This window comes from Silurus aristotelis (genome assembly GCF_946808225.1).
Source record: "Silurus aristotelis genome assembly, chromosome: 10".
Taxonomy (NCBI): Eukaryota; Metazoa; Chordata; class Actinopteri; order Siluriformes; family Siluridae; genus Silurus; species Silurus aristotelis.
The window spans coordinates 635,727-653,898 of NC_139583.1; the positions used below are offsets into that span (position 1 = coordinate 635,727).

The 18,172-nt window shown below is 41.5% G+C and overlaps 1 protein-coding gene across 1 annotated transcript; it reads right to left on the reverse strand.

Moving 5' to 3' along the window:
- Positions 1 to 570: 570 nt before the first annotated feature.
- On the reverse strand, positions 571 to 1,862 carry LOC310732601 (B-type lectin plumieribetin-like). Its single transcript, XM_083553213.1, has 3 exons — positions 1,728 to 1,862; positions 1,152 to 1,245; positions 571 to 904 (listed from the first exon to the last, which is right to left on the reverse strand). Exons 2-3 carry the CDS (start codon positions 1,239 to 1,241, stop codon positions 650 to 652), a joined length of 345 nt encoding a protein of 114 aa, XP_083409339.1. The 5' UTR covers positions 1,242 to 1,245; positions 1,728 to 1,862; the 3' UTR covers positions 571 to 649.
- Positions 1,863 to 18,172: the final 16,310 nt, after the last annotated feature.

An 18,172-nucleotide genomic window follows, 5' to 3' on the forward strand; every position in this document is an offset into this window, starting at 1 on the left:
GATCTCCTGCCCTTCATCTCCACAATCATCAATGGGTCCTTAACATCTGGCTATGTGCAAACTACCTTCAAGCAAGCAAGGGTCATTCCCATCTTGAAGAAACCTGCTCTGGATCCATCAGACATCAACAACTACAGACCGTTATCACTTCTCTCCTTTCTTTTTAAATCTCTGGAAGTTTTTAACCAACTGTCTGTCTGTCTCTCACAGAACAACCTCCATGATCCGAACCAGTCTGGGTTCAAAGCGGCACATTTCACAGAGACGGCCCTTTTGTCTGTTTCTGAGAAACTGCATGCTGCTCAGTCAGCCAAGCTGAACACACCGACTTGTGTTCAATCAGCCCAAGTTCTCCCACACCACCCCACTGCTGCTCCTCCACTGGCTTCCAGTAGCTGCATGTATCAGATTCAAAACACTTATGTTCACCTACAAGGACAGAAATGGACCAGCACCATCTTACCTCAGTGACCTCATCACATCTCGCACTGCACCACGCTGTGCCTAAATGTGTTGCTTGAACTGATGATGAAAACAGTCATACAGAAAGAACACAAATACACCCAGATGTTCTGCTGATTCTCTTTATTTAACGTTTTTAACTTTCTTGACAGATACAGAGATTTCTGAGACACGGTTGTTACTGCTGTTAATTACTCTTGGTAGACTTCCACACCACAGTGCCATCATTCTCCACCTCCAGAAAGCCGTCATTGGTCAGAGTCAGACGGCACACTTTGGCATCGCTTCTATCGGATTTGGTGGCCCACACGGCTTCGCATTTGTGGGTGTACATGACCAGGTTGCAGTCGGTTTGCATGATCAGCCGTTGGGCTCCTCTAACACCACAAGTGTTAGATGCCCACACAGGTTTCCAGGTGTACACCACAAAGTTCCCATCGTCCTGAAATGAGACATGAAAGTTTCAGTAAAATGTTTAGGCAGTGATTTCTTCAGTGAGGAAAAAGCCAGTGCTCTTCAACGTTTTTATCTCAAACCAAAACTAAAACTATCAATGAAAAACATTTTGATCAAAGGAAATAAAAATAAAAACTTTTCATGTTTAAAACTTTAATAATTCTGATACTCTGGATCAAGAAATGCAGCTTTGTGAATCTACAGTTTCTCTTTTCATTCCTGTTTAATTCTACCTGAAAAATGGCCTTGTACTCTCCATTGTTGGACATCAGAAAGTCTCCCTTGTGGAGCTGCTCGTTCACGGACAAGAAGTTTCTGCTCATGGTTCTGAAAAAGAAAGAGCGAGTTTTTAGGATCAGGATCATTGCAAAGGTTTAATGCAGGAAAATGAACGGACACTGGACAATAATTAGTGTAAAAGTATGTGCCCCCTTGGACCATCACACCCATATGTGGAAAATAGTTGTATAGAAATGAAAGCATTTCAGTAGGAACTAGGATTCTCTAACCCTGTTCCAGCACCACCGTGCTCCTGTACAAAAAGCCATCTCTATGATGACATGGTTGTTGGTGTGAACGATGGAGTGGAAGAACTTGAGTTCTCCACAAGGTCCAGACCTCCTCAATCTCATGGCCCACCAACTGAACCCTAAGCTCTTCACCTACATCAGTGTCTGATCTCACTAATGCTCTTTAGCTGATTGATCATGAATCCAACAGCCATGCCCTTAAAACTTATTTTAACTGTAAAAAATAATCAATCTAAAACGTTCCTTCATAAATGTTGAAGATGAAAGAGCTTGACTTACCTGCACTATGAGATCGATGCTGGAGATGAATCACTGAGCTGCTCTAAAGATCTGTTGAATGTAATGGGTTTTTATATACAACCCAAATTAGGGTGGTTCCTGTCACACACCCCCAAGCTGTCAATCATGTGTCAGATAAATTCCCGGAAGTTCCTGAGAAGTGATACAGAAACTTTTCACCATATCCATTAGACTGTAGATAAAACTACACTCACTGCGTTAATAACTCATTATTCTGGCATGAAAGGAAGGAAACACACCCAGATGTTTCCAGCTCCACATTTCCTGTTCTAGTTCAGCAGGGCATCTACTTTATAAAAGGTACGTTATGGTGCCATCTGTTCTAGCGAGTCTAGTGAGAGTCACCAGTCAAATATTCCAGAAAAACACCCAACAACATGATGGTACCACCCCATGCTTCACAATGAAGCTTCACCAGGTTTCCTCCTCATTTAGCATTGATTTCTGTGGGCAAACATGTATATTTTAGTTTCAGCTATACAGAGAACTTTCCTCCAAAATCACCTGCACCTTCAGTCTGTCAAGCGATGCTGATGTAGGACTTTCTTACTATTAAATAGTCTGAACTCTGGTATCTGATGCCTCCCACTTCCTCACCAGTTCCTGTAATGCAGTATTGGGCTTCAGTTGAACAGTTCCTCTTTCAGCATGTTTAGAGAGACACGTTTGGTCTCCGCTGTATGTCCACATTGTGTCTCGTACAGATTCATGAGAAGCTCTGATTCTGTGTTCACTTTTTAAATCATTACATTTAACATGAAAGGGTAGGAAGCTGCTTATTGTTTAGATTTTTTTCATGAATCTTAGTGAAATTGTCATCATTTTGGGATTTCAGAGATTTTCCACAGAGACGCTGAGCATCTTTAACTGGTCCGAAGTAAAGAACCAGAATCAAGATCTTTTGTTATGGTGCTCCCTGAATCATGCTCCAGTACACACTGATCAGCTACAAGACTAAAAGCACCTGCCTAATATTGTGTAGATCCTCCTCACATCTCCAGAACAGCTCTGCCCAGGCCTGGACTCTACCAGATCTGAAGTTGTGTGGTATCTGATACCAAGATGTTAGCAGAAGATCTTATGTCCTGCAATTTGTGAGAAGACTTCATGAATAAAACTTGTTGGTCCAGAACATCACTTGATTTGACAAGTCAATGCCAGGAGTTCTTTGGGTTGTTCCTCAAAGTGTTTGTGAAGTGTGTTGCAGTGTAGATGCTTTTACAGAACACTGTTACCATGAAGGACTGTAACTGCAGGGGGCTGGAACAGTGTTTATGCAGGTGGTAACATAAAAATATCACCCACATGTGGCAGGGTGAGTAAGTTCCCTCCCACATATTCAGAGTGGCAGCCTATCAATGTCTGATCAATATGATTGTGTTTCCTGGGATGCGTTATTGCTAGCTCCGCCCCTTCAGTTATGTGGAGCTGGTGAACGCTGAAGCTGGGAAAATGGCGCCATCCGTGGCCGAAGCCTCAGTGAGAAACTGCGACGAAACGGCGAAGAGGCACAAAGTCAAAGTCGGGGATGAAATGAGGGATCATTTTCGGTGTCCCTCTCAACATTAATAAGGAAGAGTGTAAAGGTGACTTAAAGAGAGGGAAGATAATAAATATGCAAAGGATACAATTAAGTGCAGAGGGAATCAGAAGGGACACTGTAATGGTAGGAATAGAATTTAAAGTCAACATTAATGTTTATGGAATTTCGTCCATTTCAGTGATGAGCTGCATCGGATATTTCTACCATTTCAGTGATGAGCTGCATCATAAGAGAGTATATACCAGGTCCAGTGAGATGTTTTGGCATGTTGCTACAAGATGTATGGAACAGTGTAGATGTGAAGGAAACCATGAATATGGCAAGTGTGAGGATGGAGAGCAACCAAAGTGCTGCAACTGTGGACAGGCGCATGGTGCAGCATTCAGAGGATGTAAAGTATTAAATAAGGAAATGGGGATCCAGAAAAGGAGGGTGGAAAAGAAGAGAACATGTGCAGAGGCAGCAAAACAGCTTAAAGAACAAACTAAAGACCAAAGAGGCCAGTCAGGGGTTTCAGTTGAAGAAAACACGGAAGTTCCAGAAGAACATATGATAATTGTAAAGAAAAACTAGTGATTTTTATTGCAGGAGTTATTAATATTACAGCTGGGGTTTAATCAAAAACACAACAGACACAGTTAGCTGTTATAGCAGCAATACATCATCATGGAATGACAGCTGACTTGGGAGGAGCTTAGAGATGAACTGCAGAAAAGAAACATGTGGAATATACAAATAGATACAGTGGAACCTCAGTTTACGAACGCCCTGCTGTAACATATGCTTTGTTATAAGAACAAAAATATTTGTGAAATTTTGTCTGGTTATACGTATGAAGTTTTGTTATACGAACATTGCGCTGGTATGTTGGTTTTTTGCGCACGTTTCCCAACAGCCAAGAAGTTCCATTAGATCGGTTTTAGTAAAAGTTGAAAAGAAAATTAGTTTAAGTGAGTCAAAATCTGAAAGTGATTAAAAAAAAAAACTTAGACTAATGAAGATAGTGGAAGCCTTCCCAACATCATAATGGAAGGGAATTCCCCTCCTTCCCAGCATTTACCCTCATCGACCACTCCGCCTCGTCTCCCTCACACCAGCTCACCTCACACTCTCCTCCAAGGTAAACATTGTTTTTTATTTACATTTTAGATTATTATTGTTACAATATACATTCGTATAACAAATATCACTAATAAATGTATTATTATACTGTATTACTGTATATTGTAATGTATATTTCATTTTATATCAATATTTTCTGGGTTCTGGTACACATTATCCGAATTTACATGATTTCTTATGGGGAAATTCACTTCGCTATACGTATGATTTGCTTTGAGTTTACTGATCTGGAACAATTACATTTGAAAAGCGAAGTTCCACTGTAATCATAATTCAGGGGAATGCTAGATCTCTGATAGCAAATGGCCGAAAATTCCAGCAAATTATTGAAGAAGTATAAAAGCAGATGTAATATGGGTTCAAGAAACTTGTTTAAAACGCTGAGATTCTGATTTAAACGGGTAAAGTATAGTACGATGGGAAATAACATATAGAATACTGGATAAAAGAAGGAATCAGAAATAAATATCTGTGGAATATGGAGGAGAGGTCAGGAGATGGTTTTTATAAATGATTATAGCCCATGTAAAAAACTGGAGCCAGAGAAGTTAAAGGAAATATATGGTCAGGAGACAGCAGTTTGGTGTGGGGACTTTAATGTACATAATGCTAATGGTCAAGTGGAGGAATTAATAGAGGAGAGGGAGCTGGTATGTTGAAATGATGGAAGGGGAACAAGGACAGATGTTCATACAGGAATGGAGATTGTGGAGTCTGGGGGGAATAGAGCATTGGGAGCATCACTACACAGCAGTTATAACAGCAGACGCTGAGGCAGATAAAACCACAACTCAGAGGAGGAAAATGGATAAAAGAAAAATGGCAAGAAAAGCGATTCCTTGGTGAACAGATGTGTAGTAAAGCTGTGAGAGATAGAAATGAGGCATCTAAACTCCTTAAAAGAACATCATTATAAGTCAAGTCAAGTCAAGTCAAGTCAAGTTTATTTGTATAGCGCTTTTCACAACAGACATTGTCTCAAAGCAGCTTTACAGAAAACATCTAAGCATCTAATATGATTTAATAGATCTGAAATAGTAGTAAGGGACCTATAAGATATGCTAAAAGAAAAAGCTGGTGGGGTTTTTGTAGTGGAACTGAAAGAACAACACCAGTAGGGAATGTGTGGAATAAAGAGAATGGAAGGTAAAAGGAGAGAATGGGAGAATCCAGTGTTAGAATCAGAAAGGGGAAACAGCTGTAACACATAAGGATTCTAGTACAAACATTTGCGCAGATACATGGGTCAGGGAACTTAGCTGAGGAAGGAAAGAGGAGGAGAGAAATAATAGAGAGAATATACAGAAGAATTGGTAAGCAGAGAAAGAATGGAAGACCAGCCAATCAACTTCCCATTTAATAGAGATGAACTAAAGTTTTGGGTGGAGAAGTAAAATATATGTAGAAGAAATGCAAGTATATGGAGCCCTAAAGTGGTTATTCAGGAATATGAACGATGGGTTTATGGAACACCTCAAGTAGATTCACATCTGATGGAGGTAAAAAAAACAGAAAGAGACGTTGACTCGGCATCTGCATTTTCAATACACACCAGAGTCCAACATCCCCGACATATTCAAGAGTCTACAGATAGACCAAGATAGACCAAGAACATCAAACCACCAGGGCTGCGTTTTTAGTCCAAGTCAGCGGTAAACAGTGGACCAGTCTAGTGAAATAAACTTCTGGCTGTTCATACTGTAGAACTGATGGCAGGATTCTTGGCATTGCAGTGGGTAGAGGAACACAAACCTCAGAGTGTTTTCACTGAGTATTTTCCCCAAGCAATCACCATCACCCTCACTAACAACTGACCATAATTATATTCCCTGCTCATATCTATAAGTACTGCACAGAACTGTCAGTCATCACATTATCTGTATATGTTGCACACACTATTGCTGCTATTTACTGTATAAAGTTTTATAGTAAACTCTCTATCATACCTGACACACAATACTGTCATTTGCACACCATGCACTCTCACACTTTATGTACATTACTAATCTGTATCCCTATTTAATAACCACACTGTCTATACTGTCTCACATTGTCTGTATTGTCTGTATTGTCTTGTATTGTCTTGTATAGTCTGTTTTTGTCTTGTCTGTTTTGTCTGGTATAGGTTTAATTTATGTCTGTACTTTCGAGAGTCACTAACAGCTGGAACCAAATTCCTTGTGTGTGTCAACACACTTGGCCAATAAACCTGATTCTGATTCTGATTCTGATTCTGATTTGTTCTGACTCCGTTTTAGTCCTAAAGAGTTTCAGATCTTTTAAATCTCATCATCAAGATATTCTCTTAAATATCCCACAAATACATTCAAGAATCGTCCAAAATGATCAGTTTTATACGAGTTCCAGCACGGGAATGGAGAAGTGGATAAATTAGCAGAACACGCTACGAAGAGAAACAATAGAGATACAAGTTCCTTTAAGTAAATCAGAGATTAAGGCCATAATCTGGAGTTACGTGACTGAGGAATGGAAAGTAAAGTAAAAATGAGAAAAATGGTAGATTTCTTTACAGTCTAATAAACAAAGTAAATGAAAAAATAAAGTGTTTATTTAAATCAAGGGAAAAAGAGACTATTTCTAACAGAATAATGTTGGGGCACACACTTTAAATACTTGCGAAACACTCAAATGGGTTTTGTGAACAGTGTCAGCTTGAAGAAACAATTCCTCATGTATTTCTGAATGTAGGAAATACAAACAAAAAAGAAGAAAAGGACCATGCTGCTGTCTTTTGCTGTCTTGTCTTTTACATCTGTAGTCAGAACAGATGTAAAGATGTATTTCTATTTTTCATATATAATCACACAGATCACCTATATCAAACCATCATATTCTAACACTTATAAAATATTTTTCTTTATAGGTTTGCTTGTTTCAGCTGATTATTTATTTATTATTTATTAATTGTCAATTAATTCAAATGTACAATTTTAGAGAAAATAAAGCTGAACCAGGTCTTGAGTTCCAGAAAAGCCTGTTTCGCCTCAGGATTCCAAGAGAACGGCTGACGAATGGATGTGAATTGGTGTAGGGGGCAGCAATGGTGCTAAAACCTCGGATGAACTTACGGTAGAATTTCACTAAGCCGAGGATCCTCTACAATTGCAGTTTTCTGGACTGGCACTCCTTTATGAATTCGGACAGGATCCATCTGCACGTTCCTCGCAGACAAGGTGCAGATGGATCCTGTCCGAATTCATAAAGGATCCATCTGCACGTTCCTCGCAGACAAGGTGAAGCAAAGAAAAGATGTGCTGGACACATGAAACTCACATTTCTCACCCTTAACATACAACTGGCTCTGAAGTAAACGGGTGAACACAGCGCATACATGGCAGTGGTGTTCCTCCAGAGAGCAGGAGTAGATTAAGATGTCATCCAGATAGACAAACACAAAGTAATAAAGCATGTCCCAAAGGAGGTTATTGTCCAGGGCCTGGAAGACTGCTGGGGCATTAATGAGGCCAAACAGCATGACCAAGTACTCATAGACATGTGGCTTTTAATCCAGTACTTTTCTGGATTGCTTCAGGACTGATTTCATGTATTTATATATAAAATAAAAATAACCCAGCCATTAGGGGGGCACAAGCCAGTGTACTCTTAGTGCCGGTCCCAAGCCCGGGTAAATGGGGAGGGTTGCGTTAGGAAGGGCATCCAGCGTAAAACATGTGCCAAATCAAATATGCGGATCACAAATGAGAATTTCATACCGGATCGGTCGAGGCCCGGGTTAACAACGACCGCCACAGGTATCGTTAGCCGACAGGGTACCGGTGGAAATTGGGCTACTGTTGGCCGAAGGAGGAGAAGGAGAGGAGGAAGGCGTCTACAGAGACGGCAGGAAAAGGAGCAGTGTAGGAGAGTAGAGGTTCGGGTTGGTACTTTAAATGTTGGTACTATGACGGGTAAAGGGAGAGAGATAGCTGATATGATGGAGAGGAGAAAGGTAGATGTGTTGTGTGTTCAGGAGACCAAGTGGAAAGGGAGTAAGGCCAGGAACATTGGAGGTGGGTTTAAACTGTTTTACCATGGTGTGGATGGGAAGAGAAATGGTGTAGGGGTGATTCTGAAAGAAGCATACAGTAAGAGTGTAGTTGAGGTGAAAAGAGTTTCTGATAGGGTGATGATCGTGAAGGTGGAAGTTGAAGGGATGATGATAAATGTCATCAGTGCCTATGCTCCACAAGTTGGCTGTGAGATGGAGGAGAAAGAAAGATTCTGGAGTGAATTAGATGAAGTGGTAGATGGTGTACCTAGGAAAGAACGATTGGTGATTGGGGCAGACTTTAATGGGCATGTAGGTGAAGGGAACAGAGGTGATGAGGAGGTGATGGGTAGGTATGGTTTTAAGGAGAGGAATGTGGAAGGGCAGATGGTGGTAGATTTTGCTAAAAGGATGGAAATGGCAGTGGTGAACACGTATTTTAAGAAGAAGGAGGATCATAGGGTGACGTATAAGAGTGGAGGAAGGTGCACACAGGTGGATTATCTTCTGTGTAGGAGATGCAACCTGAAGGAGATTGGAGACTGTAAGGTGTTGGCGGGGGACAGTGTAGCTAGACAGCATCGGATGGTGGTCTGTAGGATGGTTTTGGAGGCGAAGAAGAAGAGGAGGAAAGTAAGGTTTGAAAGAAGAATAAGATGGTGGAAACTGAAGGAGGAAGAGTGTAGTGTGAGGTTCAGGGAAGAGGTCAGACAGGGGCTTGGTGGTGGTGAAGAGGTGCCGGATGATTGGGCAACTACTGCAGGAGTGATGAGGGAGGCAGCTAGAAAAGTACTTGGTGTGACATCTGGAAATAGAAAGCAAGACAAGGAGACGTGGTGGTGGAATGAGGAAGTGCAGGAGAGCATTAGGGGAAAGAGGTTGGCAAAACAGAAGTGGGATCGACAGAGTGATGAGAAGAGTAGGCAGGAGTACAAGGAGATGCGGCAGCAGGTTAAAAGGGATGTGGCGAAAGCCAAGGAAAAGGCATATGAGGAGCTGTATAAGAGGTTGGACACTAAGGAAGGAGAAAAGGATTTATACCGATTGGTCAGGCAGAGGGACCGAGCTGGGAAGGATGTACTGCAAGTTAGAGCAATAAAGGATGGAGAGGGAAATGTGTTGACTAGTGAGGAGAGTGTGTTGAGAAGATGGAGGGAGTATTTTGAGCAGCTGATGAATGAGGAAAATCAGAGAGAGAGAAGGTTGGAGGATGTGGAGTTGGTGAAGCAGGATGTAGATAGGATTAGTAAGGAGGAAGTGAGAGCAGCGATTAAGAGGATGAAGAATGGAAAGTCGGTTGGACCAGATGACATACCGGTAGAAGCGTTTAGATGTTTAGGAGAGATGGCAGTGGAGTTTTTAACCAGATTGTTTAACAGGATTCTGGAAGGGGAGAGGATGCCTGAGGAATGGAGAAGGAGTGTGCTGGTACCGATCTTTAAGCATAAGGGAGATGTGCAGACCTGCAGTAATTACAGGGGAATTAAGTTGATCAGTCACACCATGAAGTTATGGGAAAGAGTAGTGGAAGCCAGGCTGAGAGAAGAGGTGACCATCTGTGAGCAACAGTATGGTTTCATGCCGAGGAAGAGCACCACAGATGCCTTATTTGCTTTGAGGATGTTGATGGAGAAGTATAGAGAAGGACAGAAGGAGCTGCATTGTGTATTTGTGGATTTAGAGAAAGCGTACGACAGGGTGCCGAGAGAGGAGTTGTGGTATTGTATGAGGAAGTCAGGTGTGTCAGAGAAGTATGTGAGGGTGGTGCAGGACATGTATGAGGACAGTGTGACGGCAGTAAAGTGTGCAGTAGGTACGACAGACTGGTTCAGGGTGAAGGTTGGACTGCATCAAGGATCGGCCCTGAGCCCTTTCCTGTTTGCAGTGGTGATGGACAGGTTGACGGACGAGGTCAGACAGGAGTCTCCCTGGACTATGATGTTTGCAGATGATATTGTGATTTGTGGTGAGAGTAGAGAGCAGGTTGAGAAGAGCCTGGAGAGGTGGAGATATGCGCTGGAGAGAAGGGGAATGAAAGTCAGTAGGAGTAAGACAGAGTACATGTGTGTGAATGAGAGAGAGGGCAGTGGAGTGATGCGGTTGCAGGGAGAAGAGGTGGAGAAGGTGGAGGAGTTTAGGTACCTGGGGTCAACAGTGCAAAGTAATGGAGAGTGTGTTAGGGAAGTAAAGAAAAGAGTGCAGGCAGGGTGGAGTGGGTGGAGAAGAGTGACAGGAGTGATTTGTGATAGAAGAGTATCTGCAAGAATGAAAGGGAAAGTTTATAGGACTGTGGTGAGACCTGCGATGTTGTATGGATTAGAGACAGTGGCATTGAGTAAAAAACAGGAGGTGGAGCTGGAGGTAGCAGAGCTGAAGATGTTGAGGTTTTCGTTGGGAGTGACGAGGATGGACAAGATTAGAAATGAGTTTATTAGAGGGACAGCACATGTAGGATGTTTTGGTGACAAGGTGAGGGAGGCGAGATTGAGATGGTTTGGACATGTGCAGAGGAGGGACATGAATTATATTGGTAGAAAAATGCTGAAGATGGAGCCACCAGGTAGGAGGAAAAGAGGAAGGCCAAGGAGGAGGTTCATGGATGTGGTGAGGGAAGACATGCAGGTAGTTGGTGTAAAAGAGGCAGATATAGAGGACAGGGTGGTATGGAGACGGATGATCCGCTGTGGCGACCCCTAATGGGAGCAGCCGAAAGAAGAAGAAGAAGAAGAAGATATATAAAATAAAAATAATGTTCAATGCAGGAAATTTATATTCAAGGTACTTTATCATCTATAACTTTTTATCTTTTTGAGCAATATTAACTTTAAATAATGGAGAGTAAAGCTCAAAGTGTCTTCTAATTTGTGTATGTAGCTCAATATTATCAGGAACTGTTGACATTTAAGGTTAGGTAGGCCATTTCAGCTGTAAGTCCCAAAAGCTGTGGCGAAGGCTAACAGGTTAAGTAGATATACAAAAGTCAGAATCCTACTTTACCAGAAGAGAAAAGATTTAAGATCTGCGCACTGAAGATTGGGCTGGTTACACCTTCAATATAAGTGAGTAAACCCTGCCCACAATTCACACCTCAAGTGAGACTGAACTACCCTTCATTAATCACCTGAGAGAACTAATAAGCACAGACCAACACTCTATAATTGAGTAGGATCTTCTCCGTCAAAGAGCCAACTAACTTACACTTCTCACAGATAAAATGATCGCTAGTGATGAAGAAGGACTCACTATACACTCCACACGCTGAATGAGTTAAATACTCACCATATCAGAAAGATTCCGTACCTTAATATGGTGACTGTAGTGCGTGTGTTCACAGTTCCATTAAGAAGTAACAAAGTTATGATATCTTTTATAACCACTTTATCTGTGTAAAGCTGCTTTGAGACAAGATTCGTTGTTAAAATCGCTCTACAAAAAATGTAAATTGAATTTTATGTAGAACTGAACTAAAATGACCCTTTATAAAGTAGATGTGCTGCTGAACTAGAACAGGAAATGTAGCATGAAATGTGGAGCTGGAAACATGTGTGTGAATGTCAGTAAAACTTTTCAATTCTTCCCCTTTATATCTGAGTAATGAATGTTAAAAGCAGATGGTGTAGTTTTATCTACAGTCTAATGAATTTGGTGAAATGTTTCTATATCACTTCTCAGGAACTTGATGAGGAACTTGAATTCCACAGAAAACAAATTTTATCTGACTCATGATTGACAGCTTGGGGGTGTGTGACCAAACCACCCTAATCTTCATTCTAAAGAAGGCCCAGCAGAGGATGCATTTTTACACCAATTAAGGAAGTACAATTAAGGAAGTAGCCTGCCACAGGAGCTGTTGATGCAGTTCTACACTGCCGTCATTGAATCTGTCCTGTGCTCCTCAATCACCATCTGGTTTGGAGCAGCAACAAAACAGGACAGAAACAGACTGCAGAAAACCGTTAAAACAGCAGAAAAAATAATTGGTGCTCCTCTGCCCACTCTCCAGGACCAGTACCATACAAGAACTAGAAAACGGGCAGAAACTCATTACTGACCCTCTGCACCCTGAACATCTTTCAGCTCCTCCCTTCTGAAGGTCCTACAGAACTCTGTTCACCAAAACTGCCAGACACACGAACAGTTTCTTTCCCCAAGCAATCAGCCTCATTAACATCTCACCATAATCATATTCATATCACATCTATAAGTGCTGCACTCAGAACTGTCCCTCATCACATGATCTGTATATGTTACACACTGTTACTGCTGTTACACACTGTTACTGCTGTTACACACTGTTACTGCTGTTACTGCTGTTACACACTGCTACTGCTGTTACACACTGCTACTGCTGTTACACACTGTTACTGCTGTTACACACTGTTACTGCTGTTACACACTGCTACTGCTGTTACACACTGTTACTGCTGTTACTGCTGTTACACACTGCTACTGCTGTTACACACTGTTACTGCTGTTACTGCTGTTACACACTGCTACTGCTGTTACACACTGTTACTGCTGTTACTGCTGTTACACACTGTTACTGCTGTTACACACTGTTACTGCTGTTACACACTGTTACTGCTGTTACTGCTGTTACACACTGTTACTGCTGTTACACACTGTTACTGCTGTTACTGCTGTTACACACTGTTACTGCTGTTACACACTGTTACTGCTGTTACTGCTGTTACACACTGTTACTGCTGTTACACACTGTTACTGCTGTTACACACTGTTACTGCTGTTACTGCTGTTACACACTGTTACTGCTGTTACTGCTGTTACACACTGTTACTGCTGTTACTGCTGTTACACACTGTTACTGCTGTTACACACTGTTACTGCTGTATATTCTACAAAGTCCTACAGTAACTCTTTATCATACCTGACGCACAAAACTCTTATTTACACTCACACTTTATATACATCACTGATCTGTCATATAACCTGTATCTCTATTTAATACTCACACTGTCTCACACTGTCTCACATTATCTTTATTGTCTTGTATAGTCTGTTTTGTCTTGTTGTGATAGAAGAGTATCTGCAAGAGTGAAAGGAATAGTTTATAGTACTGAGGTAAGACCCCTAATGGGAGAAGCAGAAAGAAGAAGAAGAAAAAGAAGAGGAAGAAGTCTGTTTTGTCTTGTGTAGTCCAAGCTAAATGTGTAGTGTTATTAGTGTGTGTACTTTGAGTCAATAACTGCTGGAACCAAATTCCTTGTGTGTCAACACACTTGGCCAATAAACCAGATTCTGATCAGATTCTGGTCTGGGTTCTTTATTAAAAAAAAAATTACATTCTGCAGATCTTCAAAGCAGTTTAGTGATTCATCTCCAACATCGATCTCATTGTGCAGGTGAGTCAAACTTGTTCATCTTTAACATTTATGATGGAACGTTTCAGATTTATTCTTCGTTACAGTTAAAATAAGATTTAAGGGCGTGGCTGTAGGATTCATGAGTTAAATCAGACACAGGTGTCTGATCCTTTCTGCTCACTTCATCCTGCTTCATTCCCAAACCAGAGTTAAACCACAGTACTCTCTACACTTAGAGTAGATTGGGGTGATGTTTTGTAATGATGCTGATTAGGGGGGACATTTACATTTACATTTACATTTACAGCATGTAGCAGAAGCTCTTATCCAGAGCGACGTACTAAAGTGCTGTGAGTCTGTAGTAATGAATAAATCTACACTGTACACCAGATTACACACTTCATATCAATATAACTCTTGAATTCTACAAACTTGGAAAGTGCTAATTGAAGTGTTTCAGGAAGATGAAGGTCTTCATTCGTCGCTTGAAGATAGTCAGGGACTCTGCTGTACGGACATCTAGGGGAAGTTCATTCCACCACCTCGGTGCCAGAACAGAGAAGAGAAATTGTGGTGATGTGTGGTAGGGGCAGGTAACTAGAGGGTCTGTTTAGGGTATTGAGTTATAATGGATGGTACCAAGAGGGTAGGATTGTAGTAAATGGGGTTTTTAGGTCCCTAAATGTGTTGCTTGAACTGATGATGAAAACAGTCATACAGAAAGAACACAAATACACCCAGATGTTCTGCTGATTCTCTTTATTTAACGTTTTTAACTTTCTTGACAGATACAGAGATTTCTGAGACACGGTTGTTACTGCTGTTAATTACTCTTGGTAGACTTCCACACCACAGTGCCATCATTCTCCACCTCCAGAAAGCCGTCATTGGTCAGAGTCAGACGGCACACTTTGGCATCGCTTCTATCGGATTTGGTGGCCCACACGGCTTCGCATTTGTGGGTGTACATGACCAGGTTGCAGTCGGTTTGCATGATCAGCCGTTGGGCTCCTCTAACACCACAAGTGTTAGATGCCCACACAGGTTTCCAGGTGTACACCACAAAGTTCCCATCGTCCTGAAATGAGACATGAAAGTTTCAGTAAAATGTTTAGGCAGTGATTTCTTCAGTGAGGAAAAAGCCAGTGCTCTTCAACGTTTTTATCTCAAACCAAAACTAAAACTATCAATGAAAAACATTTTGATCAAAGGAAATAAAAATAAAAACTTTTCATGTTTAAAACTTTAATAATTCTGATACTCTGGATCAAGAAATGCAGCTTTGTGAATCTACAGAATGCAGAAAACTGAATGGACACTGGACAATAATTAGTGTACAAGCTGACCCGAAGATACACCATACAGCCAAAAGTATGTGCCCCCTTGGACCATGTGGAAAATAGTTGTATAGAAATGAAAGCATTTCAGTAGGAACTAGGATTCTCTAACCCTGCTCCAGCACCACTGTGCTCCTGTACAAAAAGCCATCTCTATGATGACATGGTTGTTGGTGTGAACGATGGAGTGGAAGAACTTGAGTCCTTCACAAGGTCCAGACCTCCTCAATCCGACTGAACCCCGAGGTCTTGACCTACATCAGTGTCTGATCTCACTAATGCTCTTTAGCTGATTGATCATTAATTCCACAGCCACACCCTTTAATCTTATTTTAACTGTAAAAAAAAGAACAAAACTGAAACGTTCCTTCATAAATGTTGAAGATGAATGAGCTTGACTCACCTGCACTATGAGATCGATGCTGGAGATGAATCAATTCTGTGGAATTCAAGTTAAAGAGAAGTGATATAGCAACTTTTCTGCAAATTCATTAGACTGTAGATAAAACTACACCATCTGTTTTTAACATTCATTACTCAGATATAAAGGGGAAGAATTGAAAAGTTTTACTATCATTAACACACACCTTTCCAGCTCCACACTTGATGTTACATTTCCTGTTCTAGTTCAGCAGCACATCTTCATCAAGGGTCATTTAAATTCAGTTGTTTATAAAACAATCATCCTTCCTCGTGGTGCCATTTGTTCGAGTGCACCAGTCAAGTTTTCCTGCAAAACACGTTACCACCCTCATGCTGGCAGAATGCTCAGGGAATGTGCAGAACAGCTAGCGGATGTCTTTACGGATGTCTCTCTCTACGTGCCTCAAGACAACGACCATCGTTCCCGTGCCGAAGAAGTCTACTGTCTCCTGCATCAATGACTATCGCCTCGTCCCGCTCACACCCATCGTGATGAAGTACTTCGAGAGGCTCGTCATGAGGCACATCAAGACCCAGATACCACCCTCCCTGGACCCCATGCAGTTTGCGTATCATCCAAACCGTTCCACGGACGATGCCATTTCCACGACCCTCCATCTGGCCCTCACCCACCTGGACAACAAGGACTCAAATGTACGAATGCTGTTAATAGACTTCAGCTCAGCATTCAACACAATCATCCCTCAGCACCTGAATGAGAAGTTGAGCCTACTGGAGCCCACACACCTTCTACACACCCCTCACACACTCTTTACACTCCTGCCATCAGGAAAGAGGTTCCGAAGCATTCAGGCCTCACATCCAGACTGTGTAACAGCTTCTTCCCTCAAGCCATCATCACATTTGTGTGTTATTGTATGTGTGTGTTTGTGTGTGTGTGTGTGTGTGTGTGTGTGTGTGTGTGTGTGTGTGTGTGTGTGTGTGTGTGTGTGTGTGTGTGTGAGTTCCATTTCAGTTCTGCTATATTTACTCTCAGTTATAGTGTTTACACTTCTCCTCACACAGTACTGTATAATCAGAGTATACAGTCGGCACTATATTGGGTTGAGTCTTGTCTTGTGTTGTCTGTCTGCACTGTCTGTCTGTACTGTTTATTCGTCTGCACTGTTTGCACTCGGTTGCACTCAATGCACTTTACGTAGCTTTATGTTGTTTGTTGGAGCGCTGTGTTGTTTAGTGTAGCACCAGGGTTCCGGAGGAACGTTGTCTTGTTTTTACTGTGTACCACTGTGTATAGTAGAAATGACAATAAAAGCCTCTTGACTTGACTTGCTTCACAAAGGAGCTTCACCAGGTTTCCTCCAAATGTAGCAGTGATCCTTGTGGCTAAACATGTATTTTTTTACCCGAACACAGAACTTTTCTCCAAAATCACCTGCATTATCAGTGTCTGTATTGACTTTTTCATCCATAGAGCTCTACTAATGACTTCTTAATCATACCAAGTGGCCAATCTGAAGCTTTAAAAAATATCTACAGGAATGTTTCGAGAGACACTCAGCTTGCTGTATGGAAGCTTTGTATCTCATACAGATTCATGTGAAGCTCTGATTCTGTGTTCTCTTTTAATATCATGACTCCATAACATCCCCATCATCTTACAACCACCCGATTTGACGTCAACACTGGGAGTTTTTTGTAATGTTGTGTTTGTGAACGGGTTTACAGAGGCATGCAGGTGGTAACATAAAAAAAACATCCACAAGAACACCAGGACCTGAAGTTTCCCAGCAAAGCATCACTCTGAGGATCACACTGCCCTCACCAACTTGTCTTCTTCTCACAATGCAACCTGATGCCATCGCTTCTCCACACAGTCAGCCTTTTACATTTCAAGTCAAGTCAAGTCAAGTTTATTTCTTTTGCGCTTTTCACAACAGACATTGTCTCAAAGCAGCTTTACAGAAATCAACAGTAAAGGTGAACGGTGTGTGTTTATCTCTGATGAGCAGCCGTGGAGACTGTGGCAAGGAAAAACTCCCTTAGATGTTATGAGGAAGAAACCTTGAGAGGAACCAGACTCAAAAGGGGAACCCATCCTCATATGGGTGACATCAAGAGTTTGATCATAAATCTTTCAGCAATACAGAACACTGGAGAGTGAGAACTAACATGAGCACTGGAGTATAAGATTATAAGTAAATGTTCTTTTTACAGTCTTTGGTATAAAAGTAGGAGCTACTGAGCTCAACATTTGTGATCATCACAGATCCAGCATCAGCTTCTCCATGCCAGAGCCTTTAAACACTCCAGGAGGTCCAATGTCAAAACTCCACACATGTAGTGTGTAAGAACTCTTGCTGCTGCATTCTGAACTAACTGAAGCTTGTTTATTAATGATGCAGGACATCCACCTAGTAATGCATTACAGTAGTCTATTCTAGAGGTCATAAACGCATGGACGAGCTTCTCTGCATCAGATATAGACAACATGTTTCTTAGCTTAGAAATATTTCTAAGGTGAAAGAAGGCTGTTTTTGCAACTTGGTTGATATGATATTTGAAAGATAAGTTGCTGTCTAAAATAACTCCCAGGTCTTTAACTGTTGAACTAGTGGTTACAGAACATCCGTCTAAATGCAGGTTGAGATGCTGGAGCTTCTGTATACTGGTTTTTGGGCCGATGAGCAAAATCTCAGTCTTAT